This window comes from Galeopterus variegatus, unplaced genomic scaffold (assembly GCF_000696425.1).
Source record: "Galeopterus variegatus unplaced genomic scaffold, G_variegatus-3.0.2 Scaffold16, whole genome shotgun sequence".
In the NCBI taxonomy this organism is placed as follows: domain Eukaryota; kingdom Metazoa; phylum Chordata; class Mammalia; order Dermoptera; family Cynocephalidae; genus Galeopterus; species Galeopterus variegatus.
The window spans coordinates 687049-702459 of record NW_007726127.1 but is presented as its reverse complement, the minus strand read 5'-3'; the positions used below and the strand labels follow the sequence as shown (position 1 = coordinate 702459).

The following is a 15411-nucleotide window of genomic DNA, read 5'->3' as shown; positions in this document are numbered from 1 at the left end:
TTCCGTGTCCGGCAACGGATCGCAACCCTCAGGGTTGCCCCCGTACCGGACCAGGGACCGGCAATGGGATCGCAAGCCTTGGCGTTGCTCCCGCGCCTCGCTCAGCCAGTGAGCGGGAACCGGTCTGTACGTGGGATCCGAACCCTCGGACGGGAGCGCTGCTGCGCTTCCCAAGCGGCGCACTATCCAGTGCGCCACCGGGCCGGCCCGAGACTCTCATTTCTGATGAAGGCCTAAGCCACACATGGAGAAACTGCAGCTCTCCGTTGATCTCTCTCTCTTTGTAGCTAAATAAGTTCCCTGGTAGGAGAGAAGAGCAGCTTCGGCTCTTGATCATGGGATGTGGTTCTGGAGCCTAGCTAGTGCTGAGGCAGGGGTTGCCGGGGAAGGCACAAGAACAGGAGCCCCCTTCTGGGTGAGTGGCCTTTCTTTCTGCACAAGGGCAGACAGGCTGGGGATGCAAGGAACTCTTCTGTTCATTCCCAAGCAAGTTCGTCAAATAGTCCTTCATCCCCTCCTGGCCCTGCCCCCAGGGGCACAAGACAAAGCTGCCTCCCAAAAGCAGGAAGGAGACTTCCAAGACATAAGCATTGCCAGGAGTCTCTAACAAAGGATTGGCCTGCTGTTGTGCTCCTTGACCCCCAGAGGAAGGGCTGCCTGCTTCGTGGAACTTTCCAGCTGTAAAAATCCTCCCTCCTACTTGGGAACTACATGGTAGCTCCTGTGTGCCAACAATGTGCAGCAAGGTCCTGGAGCCTCTTAAAAGGGAACTTACTGCTTTTCTAGTCCAAGCTTCCCATTTCACAGTAAAGGCTCAGGGAGGGAAAGGTGGGTCTCAGCTCTGGTGGGTCTTCCTCACCCAGGCTGCTTCCCGAGGATCCCCCAGCCCTATGGAGAATACACAGTTGGATAAGGAATGGAGCTGGCTCTCAGCTGAACAGGTAGAATGGGTGAAGTGCTCCAGGGGCAATGGAGACAGAAAAGGCTAAAGGAATTCAGAGGAGAGGGCAATGAGGGTGGAGGAAATCCCAGAGGGCCTCCTGGTAGAGGTGGGACTTGGGCTGCATTTTGAAGAATCAGGAACAGAATTCCTGGCAAGAGGAATTTGTCAGCAAGGTCATTAAAGCTACAGGTTTAATGTCCTCTCCAAGGTTACACAGCTAGTGAAAGGCAGAGCACTGGGATGTGAATCCAGGCAATCTGGCTCCAGAATACCTGCTCTTAAGCGGTACACTATGAATGAGCAGAAGGAACAAACGAAATTTGTCGCTTTGGCTGGAGCTGAGATTGGGGTGGGTCCCGTTGTGGCCCAGCACATTGGAGGGGTTGACACACTGGAGGGCCGCATTGGGAAGAACCAGGTGACCTCTGTCCTGGGCAGATTCTTGTGGGCTGAGATTTTCTTTATTTTTTTGGTAGCTGGCTGGTACTGAGATCCAAACACGTGATCCTGGTGTTGTAAGGCTGTGCTGTAAGCAACTGAGCTAACCCACCAGCCCTATAGGCTGAGATTCTGAAACCAATGGCCTGCTGGGATGAGGGGGGGGTGGCTGCTGATGGGAAAGTTCACGGTAACCTACCTTGGGTGGGTGGGCAGTGCAGTTTCTCGGCGGGAGAGAAAGGTGGAGAGAGGCCCTGGAACCTGATCCCATTTCTGGGCTCAGCTTTATAAAGGCACAGAAATGGGGTGGGGAGGACCTGGCCCCGTGGGACTCCTGGACTGTGAGGTGGGTTGGAATGCAGAGACCAGGAGTGTTCTCCTGTCCGCCCTGGGCTTGCAGGCCCAGTCCACTGCTCCCCACTCTCCTCGCAGCTGGAGGGTGCTTTCCTGGCAGTGGGCACTGTGATTTTCCAGCCCCCTGCTCCAGGTCGGGGAAGAGGGAGTTACTCAATCAGGGTTTTGTGGATTCTTCCTGTGGTTGCTTTCCTTCCAAACCAGCCAATACTCAGCAGCCAAAGTAATATAATTTTTTTTAAAAAAGTAATACACATTTTTTAGGTTTAAAAAACTCCCCCTAGGACCGGCCCTGTGGCTCACTCGGGAGAGTGCAGTGCTGGTAGCACCGAGGCCACGGGTTCGGATCCTATATAGGGATGGTCGGTGCACTCACTGGCTGAGCATGGTGCAGACAACAGCATGCCAAGGGTTGCGATCCCCTTACCAGTCAGAAAAAAAAAAAAAAAAAGAAAAACCTACTCCTAAGCATTCAGAAAAATTGAAAGAATGGTATAATGAATACCTGGGTACCCTCCCCCAGATTCAATTGTTGTTGACACTCTGCTTTATCTCTCACAATTTTTGGAGAACGATACAAAAACAAGGTGCTGACATAACGGTACCTCAACCCTAGGCCCTTGGAAGGCAGCTCCTGGGAGTCAGGCCATCTCCCCCGCTCTTCGCACCCACCAGACCACTGCCATGGCCAGGAACCTGCCTGGATAATCTAATATCCAGCACAATCCAAATTCCTAACTGTCCCTCGAAGGTTTTAGACAGCTACGGCTTTCAAACCAGAAGTTTATGCATTACATGTGGTCATTTGTCACTTTAGTTTTCTTTTTTTCCTTTCTTTTTGTTGTTGTTGTAAATTTCTTCACTTTTTTCTTGTCTTTTCCTTCCTTCCTTCTTCCCTCCCTCCTTTCCTCTCTCCTTCCCTCCCTTCTTCCCTTCCTTCCTTTCTTCCTTCCTTAGTGACATTGACTGAAGAGTCCAGGCCAGTTCTTGTTACGGTGCCATATTCTAGATTTATCTGATTAAAGGACCCCTCGTGATGTCCTTCACAGAGTAATATTACAAAGTCTTGAATTTTGAACGTGTCACTCTCTTTCTGAAAAACCTGCACTTGACTTCTCTGTTGTACCTTGAATAAAATCCATCTTCCTTATATTGATCCACAAAGCTCAGTGTGGAGTGGCCCAACCTCTTCTTCCTCCTCTCCTTTTGCTCTGTTCTGGACACTCCAGCTGTGGAATATACTAGAAAGCACATGTACTTCACAGGGCCTGGTTTTCCAAAGCCTTGCAGTTTCAAATATTGACCTTGCGGAGGACTGGAAATTTCCCTCAGGGTATAAGTCTCTGTTGCAAGATAAGGATTGAGGCACAGCAGGTTGCTGGCTCAAGGACAGACTAGTTACCAATTGTTATGTAAAGATACTGAGAAACTGCTGTTAAGAAGGAATGTTTGCTAAGATCAAACTGTTGCTGATAGGACCACTTAGTTGCCTTACTGGAATGTCATCTGGCTTGTTTCACTGAAAGTTACCAGCCTATCCTGTTAAACTATAACCTCACCTATGTCTCTTCCTGTAACTTCCTGGTCTGGGAAATAAATGGAGGAAGAGAACCCCAATTCAGCGTTAATTTCCCAAGGAAGGGTTGCCTCTTGCTGGAGCATTCCCAGGGAAGTTAACCACTTTGGGGCTTATCACTGCTCAGAAGAGATGGGCTCTGAGTAATCCTTTGCATCTCCGTCACCCAGGGGAAGTGAGGTGACAAATCTGTGGGGGGGCGAAGCAATGCAAAGCAACATCTGGCCTCCCTCCAGTTGTTGAAAATGGCAGTCTCAAATGCCCCTTCCTTCATGGCACGTACAGCGACTTGTAATCACACAAGGTATTTACTTGTTAGTTTACTTGATTAACGTCTGTCTTACCCACGTGCAGTAAGCTCCAGGACCAGGGAGAACACATGCATCTTGAATACTAGTAGGCGCTCAGTAACTATTGGTCAAATGAATGAATACATGGATGGGTGGGTGGGTGGATGGATGAATAGCAGAGAGGGGTGACCCTTCATGTCTGGAGCCACCATCTGGTAAGCCAATGGGTCTCTAGGCTGCTCTGTGGGCAGCTCTGAACTCATTCACTTTCTTTTTTGGCAGCTGGCCAGTCAGGGGATCTGAACACTTATAACTCTTTCGTTGTAACCCTTGCTGTAACTCATTCACTTTAACAAGAAACTATTCCCACTGCCAGCTGCAGCCAGGGGCAGTGGGCCTGATGTCCCTCCTTGGTAGATAGACTTTCCTTGAGGCTTGTTAAAAGATGGCATTGGATACCTTATCCCAGTGATAGGTTCCACCCACCATGTCAACTCTGTTTGCCAAGGGTGGCTTAATAGGCCTAGCATTCCAGAGTGATGCAGAGTCCATCTGAGATCCAGCTGAGATCATTTTTGGCCCCCAAGCACAGAGGGGAAGAGATGGAGCCGGGGGCTGAGCTGTGAGCCACAAATCCCAAAGCAAAGCCTGCAATAACTTAGGTGTTAAGGTTGTCAGAGCGGGTAAAGGAGAGAGCCCCTGTCTGTCCCTAGCCATGTTCCAGCCACTGAACTAGGTGGCTTGACATGAGAGCAACACAGGTAAACTGTGGCCTCAAGGGTCAACCAGCCTAACGCCAGCAGAGACAAACCCCAATGTTCAGAGTCTATATCCTCATCTGATCCTCTACCCCCACCCTCCTCTCAGTATGCAGGTATCACAATCAAAACCTGAGAGCCATAGTCATTAATATTTTTGTGTAGGGGTGGAGAATTAGGGAAGGCTTTTAAAGGAGTTGGCATTTGAACCATCTTGGAGAGGGAGGAAGAATTCCACAGACAGGAGGAAAGGCATCTGGGCGGGGGGAACAGCATGGGCAAATATGGAGGGTGCAATGCATGGTCAGTGCTGGGGGATGTTGAGGAATCCGGGCGGCTGGAGCCCTGAACACATAAAGGGGACAAGAGGAGCAGAGCCTGGTAATCTGAATTGGGGCCGCATTTTGAGGAACCTGGACTCGAACTGTAAAGTCTGGACTTTGTGGTTGATGGGAACCAGCTGATGTGTTTTGGCAGCACAGGGATGCTCAGGCTGTACCAGCCAGCAGACCACTCCGGCACAGTGAGGAGGCTGCACGTGAAGGAGGGCTGGGGTCCAGAGACCAGCAAGGAGGCAGCTATGACAGTCCATGTGGAGGAGAGCCTGTGTTGGGGCTGGGGAGCAGGCTGCCAAGCGGGCAGATGTGAGTGAGGAAGACTCAGTGGACCGTGCAACAGACTGTCTGCTGGGGATGAAGAGGAGGGGGCTGTCCAGGTGACTCCAGCTTTTGTTTTTTTTTTTTAAAAGATGACCGGTAAGGGGATCTCAAACCTTGGCTAGGTGTTGTCAGCACCACGCTCAGCCAGTGAGCAAACCGGCCATCCCTATATAGGATCCGAACCCGTGGCCTTGGTGTTATCAGCACCGCACTCTACCGAGTGAGCCACAGGCCGGCCCTCCAGCTTTTGTTTGGGTGCCTGAATACTGAGAGGAGGGTTGGGGTAGAGGAGCAGATTAGGATTTACTCTGGACTTTGGGGTTTGAGATGGTGGCGGAGACGCTCAATGTGTACGGTGGGGGTGGCTGGAGATGCTCAGATGCGAGACAATGGATTTGGGAGCCTGGCATGTGTAGGCAAGAGAGAGTGGGGAGAAAGAGCAAGGAGGCCAGAACTCGGGTTACCAGGCCGGGGAGGTCAGGTGCCACCTCCTTATCCCGCCTGTTCTCCAGCCTCAACTCAAGCTCCCTCACTCTGTGCTCCAGCCACGCAGGCCTTCTTTCTGCCCCCTCATGCTGTTCCCTCATCTGGAACATTCCACCTTCCCTCTGAGGGGGGTGGGGAAGAGGAAGGCTGGCAGTGTTGATGAGGTAGCAGAGCCTGCAAGTGTCCACTGGTCATTAATCTCTGAGGGAAAGGAGCCAGATGGGTTGGTCATTTGACAGGAGAGGCAGGACACAGGACGGCTGTTCTAAGATGGGGAATACGTAAGCAGGTGGCACTGAGGGCAAGGGGGAGACAGCAGAGGGTGGGGGGAGGCTCAGGAGCTGGTGGGGAACAAGGACTCGGACACAGAATGGAAGTGGGATCCATGAGATTCAGGGTACGAGCAGACAGGGCTGGTTTTGGAGAAAGAGTAAGAAAAATTTATTTTCTCTGAGACTAGATGGAAGGAGTTAAGAATGAATGCTATTCTAAATGAGAGCTTAATTCTTCAATTTCTTCAAGGTTTAAAAAGCAAGTCTCCCAGAAGGGTCACACAATCTTATCAGCAATTTACACTTCAATGAAAATAATTTCCCGGACCATTTCTGACTGCAGGTTTGCAGTGGGAGGGGAAGGGAAGCCCTGTCCTATGGAGGGACAGGGACAGCTCTCCAAAATGCAGGGCTTGTGAACCAACCAATGAGAGCAGCTAAAGAGGGGACCTTCCCCTCCAGAAAAAGGGGCTTTCTCAGAGATCACTGGGACCCCCTACCTGTCCCTAAGGTGCTGGCAGGTAGAGGCTGAGAACTGGGTCCAGGTCTTCTTTCAGCAGGTTGATGGAGAGCAGCGGCACATTGCTGGGGTTCTGCACCAGGAACCTTCCCGCAGCACCCCCACCCTGTGGAGGTGTGGAGGGGCTCTTAAAAGGGCAATGTCAGCAACAGCGGCATCAAACCCACTAGGAACTGGCCCAGTCACAGCTGCAAGGATGCACCCCCCTTTTGTGTATTATCTGGGAGCTGTTGGGGAACCCCATGCTGGGAAGTAACTGGGGGAGTGGGGCAGGCCCCTTGTCCTGGCACAGGCTGTGACATGCAGCACATTTCTCTGGGGCCCATCCCAGCCCTGCCTGTCAGACTCATCCTGGGACTACAGCCAGGGCTGCCCCAGTCCCTGTGGGATGTATGGGGGTTGGGGGAGAGGAGGCCTTCTCAGGACCCAGGGTAAACCGGAAAAACAGAAAAACGTCAGGGAAGGAAAAGCAGGACAGGTCACGGGGAGAGTGTCAGTTCTCAGAAGTGAGACTTCAGGCTGGGGGAGCTTGGCTGAGTAGCTGCCCTGCCCAGCAGACTTCAAGTTCAGGCAGGCCTCTTGGTCTCACACTGGGTCCCCACACAGTTGCTGGCACTTTAGTTTCTCTCTGGAAGCCTGGCTTCTAGTAGTCTCTGACTCCTGGTAGAGCCCTGACACCAGCTACCAGTGTCTTCTCACTCGTGCCTGAAACACCCAGACCTGCATCTTGGGCCCTGAATTCCTGGGTGTGGGAACCATGGGCTGGTGAGAGACCCAGGGCTCTGACTCACTCCAGCAGGCCTCTGGGGGTTGTTTGCTGAGGTAACCTGGATAGTTGAGGTTGGAGATGGAGCAGGCCAAAGTGCCAGGAATGAGGGCATCGGCCGTGGGTTGCAGGGGCAACTACCAGGGTGGAGTCAAGGTTATCTGGGCCCATTCCCAATCGCTCAGCTTCCAGGCAGGTCAGCCCATCCTAAACAATGCTTGCATCAGCCCCATCCCACTGCTCCAGGGAGGGAAAGAGTCTAGTTTACAGTTTACTCCAGAGGAGGGCAAGCCACACCTTTCCCAACAGACTATGAGTTGAGAGCAATGACTGTCCCATTCTTTCTGTAGCCCCTGCTCCTAAGGGTGCCTGGCACAGAGTAAGCACTCAGTGAACGACTGCGATGTGTTCCTGTGTATGACCTGTATGGAGGGACCCCAGCCAGTCATCCTTGCCTTCACTACTGTTTCTCCTCTCCCCTGGCTTCAGGAAGCACGGGGTATACTTTCTGCTAGCAGACTATTTGGTCTACACAGCAGCTATCTTTCTAGCCAGGCTCCTAGGCCAGTTCACACGTGCAGCCAGCTGCAGGGTAGGTAGGGGAAGGCTGGCATGGGGAGCTGGGCTGCCCCTGGAAGCAGGATGACTGCATAAAGCAACAGGGAGTCCAGGCTCCAGCTACAGAAAACTAGTTGGGTAAGAAAGTAAGACAGCCAGCTTGGAGAAGCCAAGAGCCAGACCTGGGTCCCCAGGAGCTCAGAGTCCCAGCTTCTGCCCTCCCACAGAGCTTTCAGGGCCATGGAGAAGAGCAGAGCCTCCTGCTGGTAGGAAGGTCACAGGCACCAGGGGCCAAAGAGGGTAGAAGCGGGGAGTGGAGGAGGCAGCTGTAGAGCCCTCTGAGGCTAGAGCTGAGACAGAGATGAGGGTGTTCAGGGCCAGCTGGAAGTTTCTAGTGGGCTTTTGGAAGGGTGGAGGAAGAGGGGGCAAAAATAACCTCCTGCTTACTGTGTAAGCTGCCTTTCTTCAAATCAAACAGTTGAGGCTACAGGATGTGACTTTCTGGTCCTTCTGAATTACAAATGGGAGCAACTTGCTCTTTTCTCCTCTTGCCCCGGCTTTTTTATCCCAGAGCTCAGGGCAATGTGCCACAGTAAAGGTGGGCCACTTGGGCCTGCCTGTGGGCCCCCAGCTGGCATAGCCAGGCAAGGCAAGAGAGCTACTGTGGTCACCCTTTCAGGTGCCCCAGTTTTGACAGGGTTCCCAGTAGCAACATTAATAGGATCAGCCCCAGGACCCTGTGGGAAAACAAGCACATGGCCTCTTTCCTGGGTACCAAGCTCTAGCAGGCCCGGGGAAACTAAGGACACTGAGATGAGATGAAGGCTCCTCAGTGACACATCAATTCAGACTCCAGCTCTCAATCTCCCAAAGAAACACAACACAAAGCACTGCTGAGGATTTAGGGTCCTGACTTCCACCGGGCCATGCTGTCTCCTCTCCCCTAGCTGCCCTGTACTTCTGTCTTCCCTATGATGGAACAGGTATAATCATGACCCCACCCTACCTCTGGGACTGTCACAAAGATAAAAGAGATCATCTGTAGAAGTATTTTAACCTCATAGGAGAGAAGCACTAAACTAACATAAGGTGTTATTAAAGTAAAGTGTTTGTAGATTGCAGATGAAAGGCAGCAGGTAAATAAAGAGCCTAAATATCACTCTCCCCATAGAAAGGGAGAAGTGGCTATTAGGGCAATAGTGGGAGTTCCAGAGAAGGGACTGAAACATGTTTTTCCCTCCCCTCTGCCCTGCTGGCAATCTCAATCCTTTGGAGTTGCAGCAACAAGCAGCTATGCAGTTGGTCTCCCCATTCGGGATGGCTGTAAAGAAGGGAGCAGCTGTTAATAGGTCCCTGGCCTATATTCTTGAGGCTAGGAACTTTTTTTTTTTTTTTTTTCTTTTTCCGTGTCCGGCAACGGATCACAACCCTCAGTGTCGCCCCCGTACCGGACCGGGACCGGCAACGGGATCGCAACCCTCGGTGTTGTCCCCGCGCCTCGCTCAGCCAGTGAGCGGGAACCGGTCTGTATGTGGGATCTGAACCCTCGGCGGGAGCGCCTCCGCGCTTCCCAAGCTGCGCACTAGCGCAGTGCGCCACCGGGCCGGCCCGAGGCTAGGAACTTTTAAGGGGATTAAATACAGTCTCATCTACCCTGACACCTCACAGCTTCCCTTCTATGGAGCCCGTCCTAGGGAACAAAAGTGCTAGAAGGCTTTTACATCAATTTTGGTGTCTGAGCTAGTCCCACCTCACTGCTTTTAAGCAGCAGCAAACTTATAAAGGAGGATCCTGGGCTTTGTTCTGCAAGCGTTTGTGTCTAAAGACTCCAGGTTTTCCCTTTCCCTTTGAGCCTTTCCTAAATCTACCCCTGCCTTCACCTACCTGCTCAAAGGTTCTCTGATTTGCTAATGGAGCAGCTTTATTTGAAGGAAAAGCAGAAGTGAGTACAGTCTCAGGGAGAACTGCCAGAGACAGAGTTCAAGCCTGGCAGGAAGACTGAAGAAGAGTCCTAAGCCCTGCCGAGATGCTTTATTACATGGTTTCATCAGTCATCAGTGATTTGACCCTATGCCCATGCGAGGAGACAGGGACATCTGCATTGTACATGGCAGACTGTGCCCCTTCTAGCTATGCAGTCAGATATGGGCAGGCTGATGAGTGGGTGCTTGGCCTCCCTGCTTTTGGCAGCGTCTGGGATCCCAGCTGACAGAAACAAAAGCCTGGCAAACTGGGAGGAAGGACTGTTCAGGCATCGGCAACCTCCATGTTCTGCAGCCGGTTTTCCAGGGTGACATCTCTTGCTGCCACTTTCTTTTTGCTGCCCTCATGTTGCTTCTTCTGCTTCTTTGATGGCTCCTGGTCAATGGGTGCAGGCTTCACAAAGGGGATCAGTTCTTGGAGTCCTGGGAGGGAAGAGCCAAACAAATGACCTATTGTTTCAGTTAAAGCCCAAGGACCTTTGGGGAGAATTCAATGAGACAATGAGCCCTCTGAACAAAGGGGTACCCATATGAGGCACCTCCCAAATTTGAATTTCAGCAGCATTTAAATATCATACCTGCACTGGCTGCTTTCTCAACCAGGCCCCCTCATTGCCCAGCACCAGAGGGCAGGCAGAGTTTTGGAAACTGTGTGTGAATAAGAAAACTTGGTACATTCTGAAAGGGGCCTGCTATTCAGAAGAGTGTGAGAACAGAAAGAAGGAAAACAAGCTGAGCTGGGAGTTTTACCTGGCGGCATGAACTCCTTCAGTTTCTCAGGCACAGTGATGCCCTTCTCTGTCTGGTAGTTCTCAAGGATGGCGCAGATGGTACGAGTAGTGGCACACATTGTAGCATTGAGCATGTGGACAAACTCCACCTGGGAAGAGGGGGTCCCCAGAGGGAAAGTTAAACTCAACCCTCAACTGATCTTTCTGATGACCAGGGACCACCCACTCAAACAGAACTCCCCCAACTACAACTATCCAAATCAAAATGATGGGTTCTATCCATCATCAACTTTTTCTAAACTCGAATTGTTTGTACTTACTGCCTATTAGATAACTCTAGGAAGAGTACTCAGTTTCTGTGAGCGACAAGTGGTAGGTCTCAGCATTTTGAGGAGAGTTGGGCCTTTTGAGGGAAGGAAGAAACTACCACTGGTGGCCTCTACTTTTAACTGCTTTCAAGTCCCTGACTTGGAAAAGACTAGGAACTGAATATTGGGCTTGAAGAGATAAGCTTACAACCCAAAACTTCTTGGATGAGAAGAGGGAAGACATTGCCTCCAACTTGTTCTATGTAGATAGACAGAGATTATTCTTTCTCTGGAGTCAAGGAAAACAAAGCCCAAAAGAGAAAAGCAAGAATTACCTTGTAGAATAGAGCTAGATTCAAGTTTCTATCTAAAAAACCTGACTCGGTAGAAGTCATTTTCAGATTCCCTTTTGGGTCTAGACAGATAAGCTCAGATTTTCCCATGATACTGGAACTAATCTAGTCCAAGGCTGAGAAATAAGGTGGATATACTCTGTACTGAGGCCTTGCCTCCCACCGGCTCCATGGGTGCTGTCTACCTTGTCCATCATCTTCTTGGTCTGCCCGTATCGGATTCGGAGCCGTCGAGCCTGATAGTCCGTGCAATTAGAACAGGAGACTAACTCACGGAAGGCTCCTGAGCCCGGAAACCAGGCCTCCAGGTCAAGCTTCTTACTGGCAGCGTGATTCAAAGAACCTGTAAGGAAAAACCCATAGAATTCATGAAGGAGGGATGGTATTTCAGAAAGCTAACCTTTAGTGAGCCTGAAGAATTCTTTAATTTGCATCCTATCCTCAGAAGTGAAATCACACCCAGATATTCTTATCACCAAACATTCCCAAGTGAGAAGTATGTGATGTTGTAATTAATGTGGGTAATGAGTTGCATTGTGAGCTCTTTCTTAGTGCTGCAGCTCAGCTGGTGAGGGTGGTGTTTGTGGGATGCAGGAAAGGGAGGCCAAGAAGATGAGAGGATCCATACCTGAGACGATATTCACAATGTGGTAAGGGATCCCTAATGACTGGTAGAACTCCTCTGCAGTGCTGATCATCTCTTCAAACATCTCCCATGACTTGTTGTCATGGGGTGATGAGTACACAAACTGCTCAATCTGCAGGGAGGGACCCAAGGAGACATGACAAGGTACAGGGTGAATAAACTAAAGGACTGAAGTGAGAGACATCCTTGCAATGAAGACCTACTCCTACACCACTGGGAGACAGGCAAGGCTGGGCCCCCAGCAGGAGGGACTGGTCTTCACCTGGACTGGGACAACAGTGATGAAAACTAATACTTATATAGAGAGCTTACTATACACTACAGTTCTAAGTGCTTTTCACATATCCACTAGCATAACCCTCACAGTGGGCCTTGTGCGGTAGCTACTTATCCTCCTCCTCCTTTTACAGAGGCAGGAACTGAGCACAGAGGTTAAGTAACTGTCCACGGTCACACAGCCCATAAGAGATGGAGTTGGCATTTGGATTCAGGCAGCCTGGTGCCAGAGTCCAGGCTCAAAGCCACTGCACCATGCACTTCCCAGGCTCTTCTCCAGAAACAGATGTAGGAAAAGCTGGAGCCAGGATGGGCTGAGCAACACGGACCCTGCCTCTCCTCTAACTTCCTGGACAGCTACGTAGAATGGTCCTACTACTTACCCTGACCTGTTTACTCACCTTCTCAAACTGATGGACTCGAAAGATGCCCCGGGTGTCACGGCCATGAGAGCCCACCTCCTGGCGAAAGCAGGTTGACAGGCCGGCATACTTGATGGGCAGATCCTCCGGCCGCAGCCACTCGTCCCGGTGTAGGGCAGCGATGGGCTGCTCTGAGGTGGCGATCAGGTACTTCTCATCGTAGGAGTTGTCATCAGACTTCTCACTGCCTTTGCCAATCACCTGCAGGAGGAAGGGCCTATACTAGTTCAAAGTGAACGAGGAAGACCTCAGCTAGACCAAAACACCACAGGAAAGGTATGAGTGATGGGCAGGAAGAACTTTCTTTAATTCCTGCCTGGGAGTGGGGAGGGGATGCTAAAAAGACAGGGAGGGAATGAGCCAGTCCAAAATGGGGTCCCTGATGGAGATCAAAGAAATATAAATTAAGAGGAGATAATGTTTTTCACTTATTTAATAGATAAAATACTTATAAATGATGTATAATGACCAATGCCGGCAGGTGTGCAGCAAATCTGTGCTGGTAGTGATACAAATTCATCTACTCAATAAGTGTTTGTGTGGCATTCACTACGTGTTAAGTCCTTTTCTGACTATGCTAGGCAAAAAGAGACACAGGGTCTGCTTTCTTACTGCTTATAGGTTAGTCTAGTAGTTATAATCCTCAAAGAATGTACTTTGGTGTTCAGATGAAGAAAATAATGCAGAAAAAAAAAAAAAGCTACAGACAGGACAAAGTTCATTATAACATTATTTACTGTTAGCAAAAAAGGACACCCCTAAATGTTGAACAGTGGAAGAGCTGATTACACTATGTCCAATCTATGTAATATTATGCAACTATTAAAAATGATGATATGAAGGCCACGTAGTAACACAGAGGAATGCTTTTGATAAAATGCTAAGTAAAAAGGCAGTCTATGTACACTGTGATTAAAAGTATGTGAAAATGACATATGTACGGAAAAAGTCCCAAAGAGAACATGTAAAAATAACAAGTGTATTAGGGCACTGGGAAAGTAGATAATTTCCCCCTGCTATTTCCAAATTTTCTGTGATGTGGTATTACATTAAAAAAAAAGGGGGGTGGGGGGTGGGGGATGAAACTTCCTCTGGGCCAGAGTTTGGTGACCTGGAAAACTACCTTGCTACCTAACAGTGAGAATTTAGCCCCTTGCAAGGCCATTCACATACAACAGAGAAAAATACTAAAACTATGAATTCTTTTTTTTTTTTTAAAAGATGACCGGTAAGGGGATCTTAACCCTTGGCTTGGTGTTGTCAGCACCACGCTCAGCCAGTGAGCGAACCGGCCATCCCTATGTGGGATCCGAACCCGGGGCCTTGGTGTTATTAGCACCACACTCTACCGAGTGAGCCACGGGCCGGCCCTAAAACTATGAATTCTAATATGGTATAGCCACCAGCCACATATGGCTATTTACGTTAAATTAAAATTTAGTTCCTCATTTTCACTAACCACATTTCAAGTGCTCAACAGTCACAGGTGGCTGGTGGCTGCCACACTGGATTCTGTAGAACATCTCCATCACTGCAGAAAGTTCTGCTGGACAGAGAATGAATCAACTGAGGTTTATATCAAGCAAGAAGTACCAGCCCAGATTCCTCACTATTGAGAAATGTGATTCTTCCTGCCTGAGGATCCAAGAAGCATCTGGAAAAGAGATGGAGCTGCAGGAAAAGCAGGGAGCACTTGTCATCTAATAGTTCTCATTCCTCCACGAGAGTTTCTCCCTAGTGCTACCTGCAATGGGTATCTGTAAAGCTTAGTCAGTCTTATCCAATCGTGGTATTTGAGATTTAAAAAAAGAGAGAAAATGTAAAACAGGTTTTAGCTGATACATGGACATATGCCTCTCCTCCTCAAAAGAAAAAAAGCATTCAGATCCCTGGCCAGAAAAAAAAAAAAGAATAAAGAAAGGATACCAGGGTTATCTGTGCTCATGGTTCAGAGAGAGCAATTTGTTTCCAGTGCATCTTAAATGAAAACATAACTCTGACCTCATCAACAGAACCAGTGGAAAGACGGTTCGAATTATTAAGATAATCTCCCTACATAAAGAAATCAGATGATCCCAATAGCAGTTGTCTAACTCCTCCTCCAAATGGGTCTGGGGAAGAAACAGCCAATAAGAATAAAATTCCCACTTCTGACAGTCTTCAAGGAGAGGGATCAGTGAGAAGCAGACTGCCGCTGTTAGCAGAGATTCTCTAAAATCTGAGTGCTGGACACAGGCTGGGGTGCTATAGTTGGTGTTAGAACCAGTTGATCAGAATGACATTCTTCTTCTTCTTCTTTTTTTTTTTTTTTTTGGTGGCTGGCCAGTACAGAGAACGAACCTTGGACAGAATGACATTCTGAACTTCGACTTGAATCCTCTGGCTCTTCCTAGCATGGTCCATGGTTTAGAAGGAGCTATGAATCGGAAACCACATCCATCCCAAGGCAAGTATGTCTCGCCCTGTGGAAGCTTCCAATCTGGGGGCAGGAGTGGGAGGGAAATGGGCTGGGAGATCACTGCTACTTCTATAATTTCCTTTTACTCAAGCACCAATAAATGGGCTTCTTTTCTAAGCTCATTAAAGTATGCTCAATTTATTTTATTATTTTTATTTCTTTATTATTATTATTTTTAAACATGAACAGTAAGGGGATCTTAACCCTTGACTTGGTGTTGTCAGCACCACACTCTCCCAAATGAGGTAACTGGCCATCCCTATATAGGCATCTAAATCCGTGGCCTTGGTGTTATCAACACCACACTCTCCCAAGTGAGCCATGGGCCAGCCCTAGTATGCTCAATTTAGATACATTATATAGATTACCCAGGGAGAAAGATAAAAGAGGTTCTTTTTTTTTTTTTAATTTAATTTTGTCGATACACAATGTGGTTGATTATTGTGGCCCATTACCGAAACCTCCCTCTCCCCCCTCCCTCCCAACAATGTCCTTTCTGTATGCTTGTCAGTATCAACTTCAAGGAATTCAATTGTTATGTCTTCTTCCCCGCCCCCTGTTTTTTTTTTTTTTTTGGGTGGGGGGGGGGGTGGGGGGATTTTTTTTTTTTTTTTT

At 49.2% G+C, this 15411-nt stretch overlaps 1 protein-coding gene across 2 annotated transcripts in view; it reads right to left on the bottom strand.

Moving 5' to 3' along the window:
• Positions 1 to 9523: 9523 nt before the first annotated feature.
• The window catches only part of SARS (seryl-tRNA synthetase), a 22074-nt gene continuing 16186 nt past the window's right edge, over positions 9524 to 15411 (bottom strand). The window contains exons 7-11 of one of the 2 annotated variants that reach the window (XM_008566413.1): positions 12318 to 12539; positions 11623 to 11752; positions 11180 to 11337; positions 10353 to 10482; positions 9524 to 10025 (exon numbers count right to left, since the gene is read on the bottom strand). In XM_008566413.1, coding sequence (XP_008564635.1) covers positions 9868 to 10025; positions 10353 to 10482; positions 11180 to 11337; positions 11623 to 11752; positions 12318 to 12539 — 798 coding nt within the window. In that variant the 3' untranslated portion in view covers positions 9524 to 9867. Of the gene's footprint in view, positions 10026 to 10352; positions 10483 to 11150; positions 11338 to 11622; positions 11753 to 12317; positions 12540 to 15411 lie in introns of both variants that reach the window. The other variant, XM_008566419.1, reaches the window with a different exon arrangement.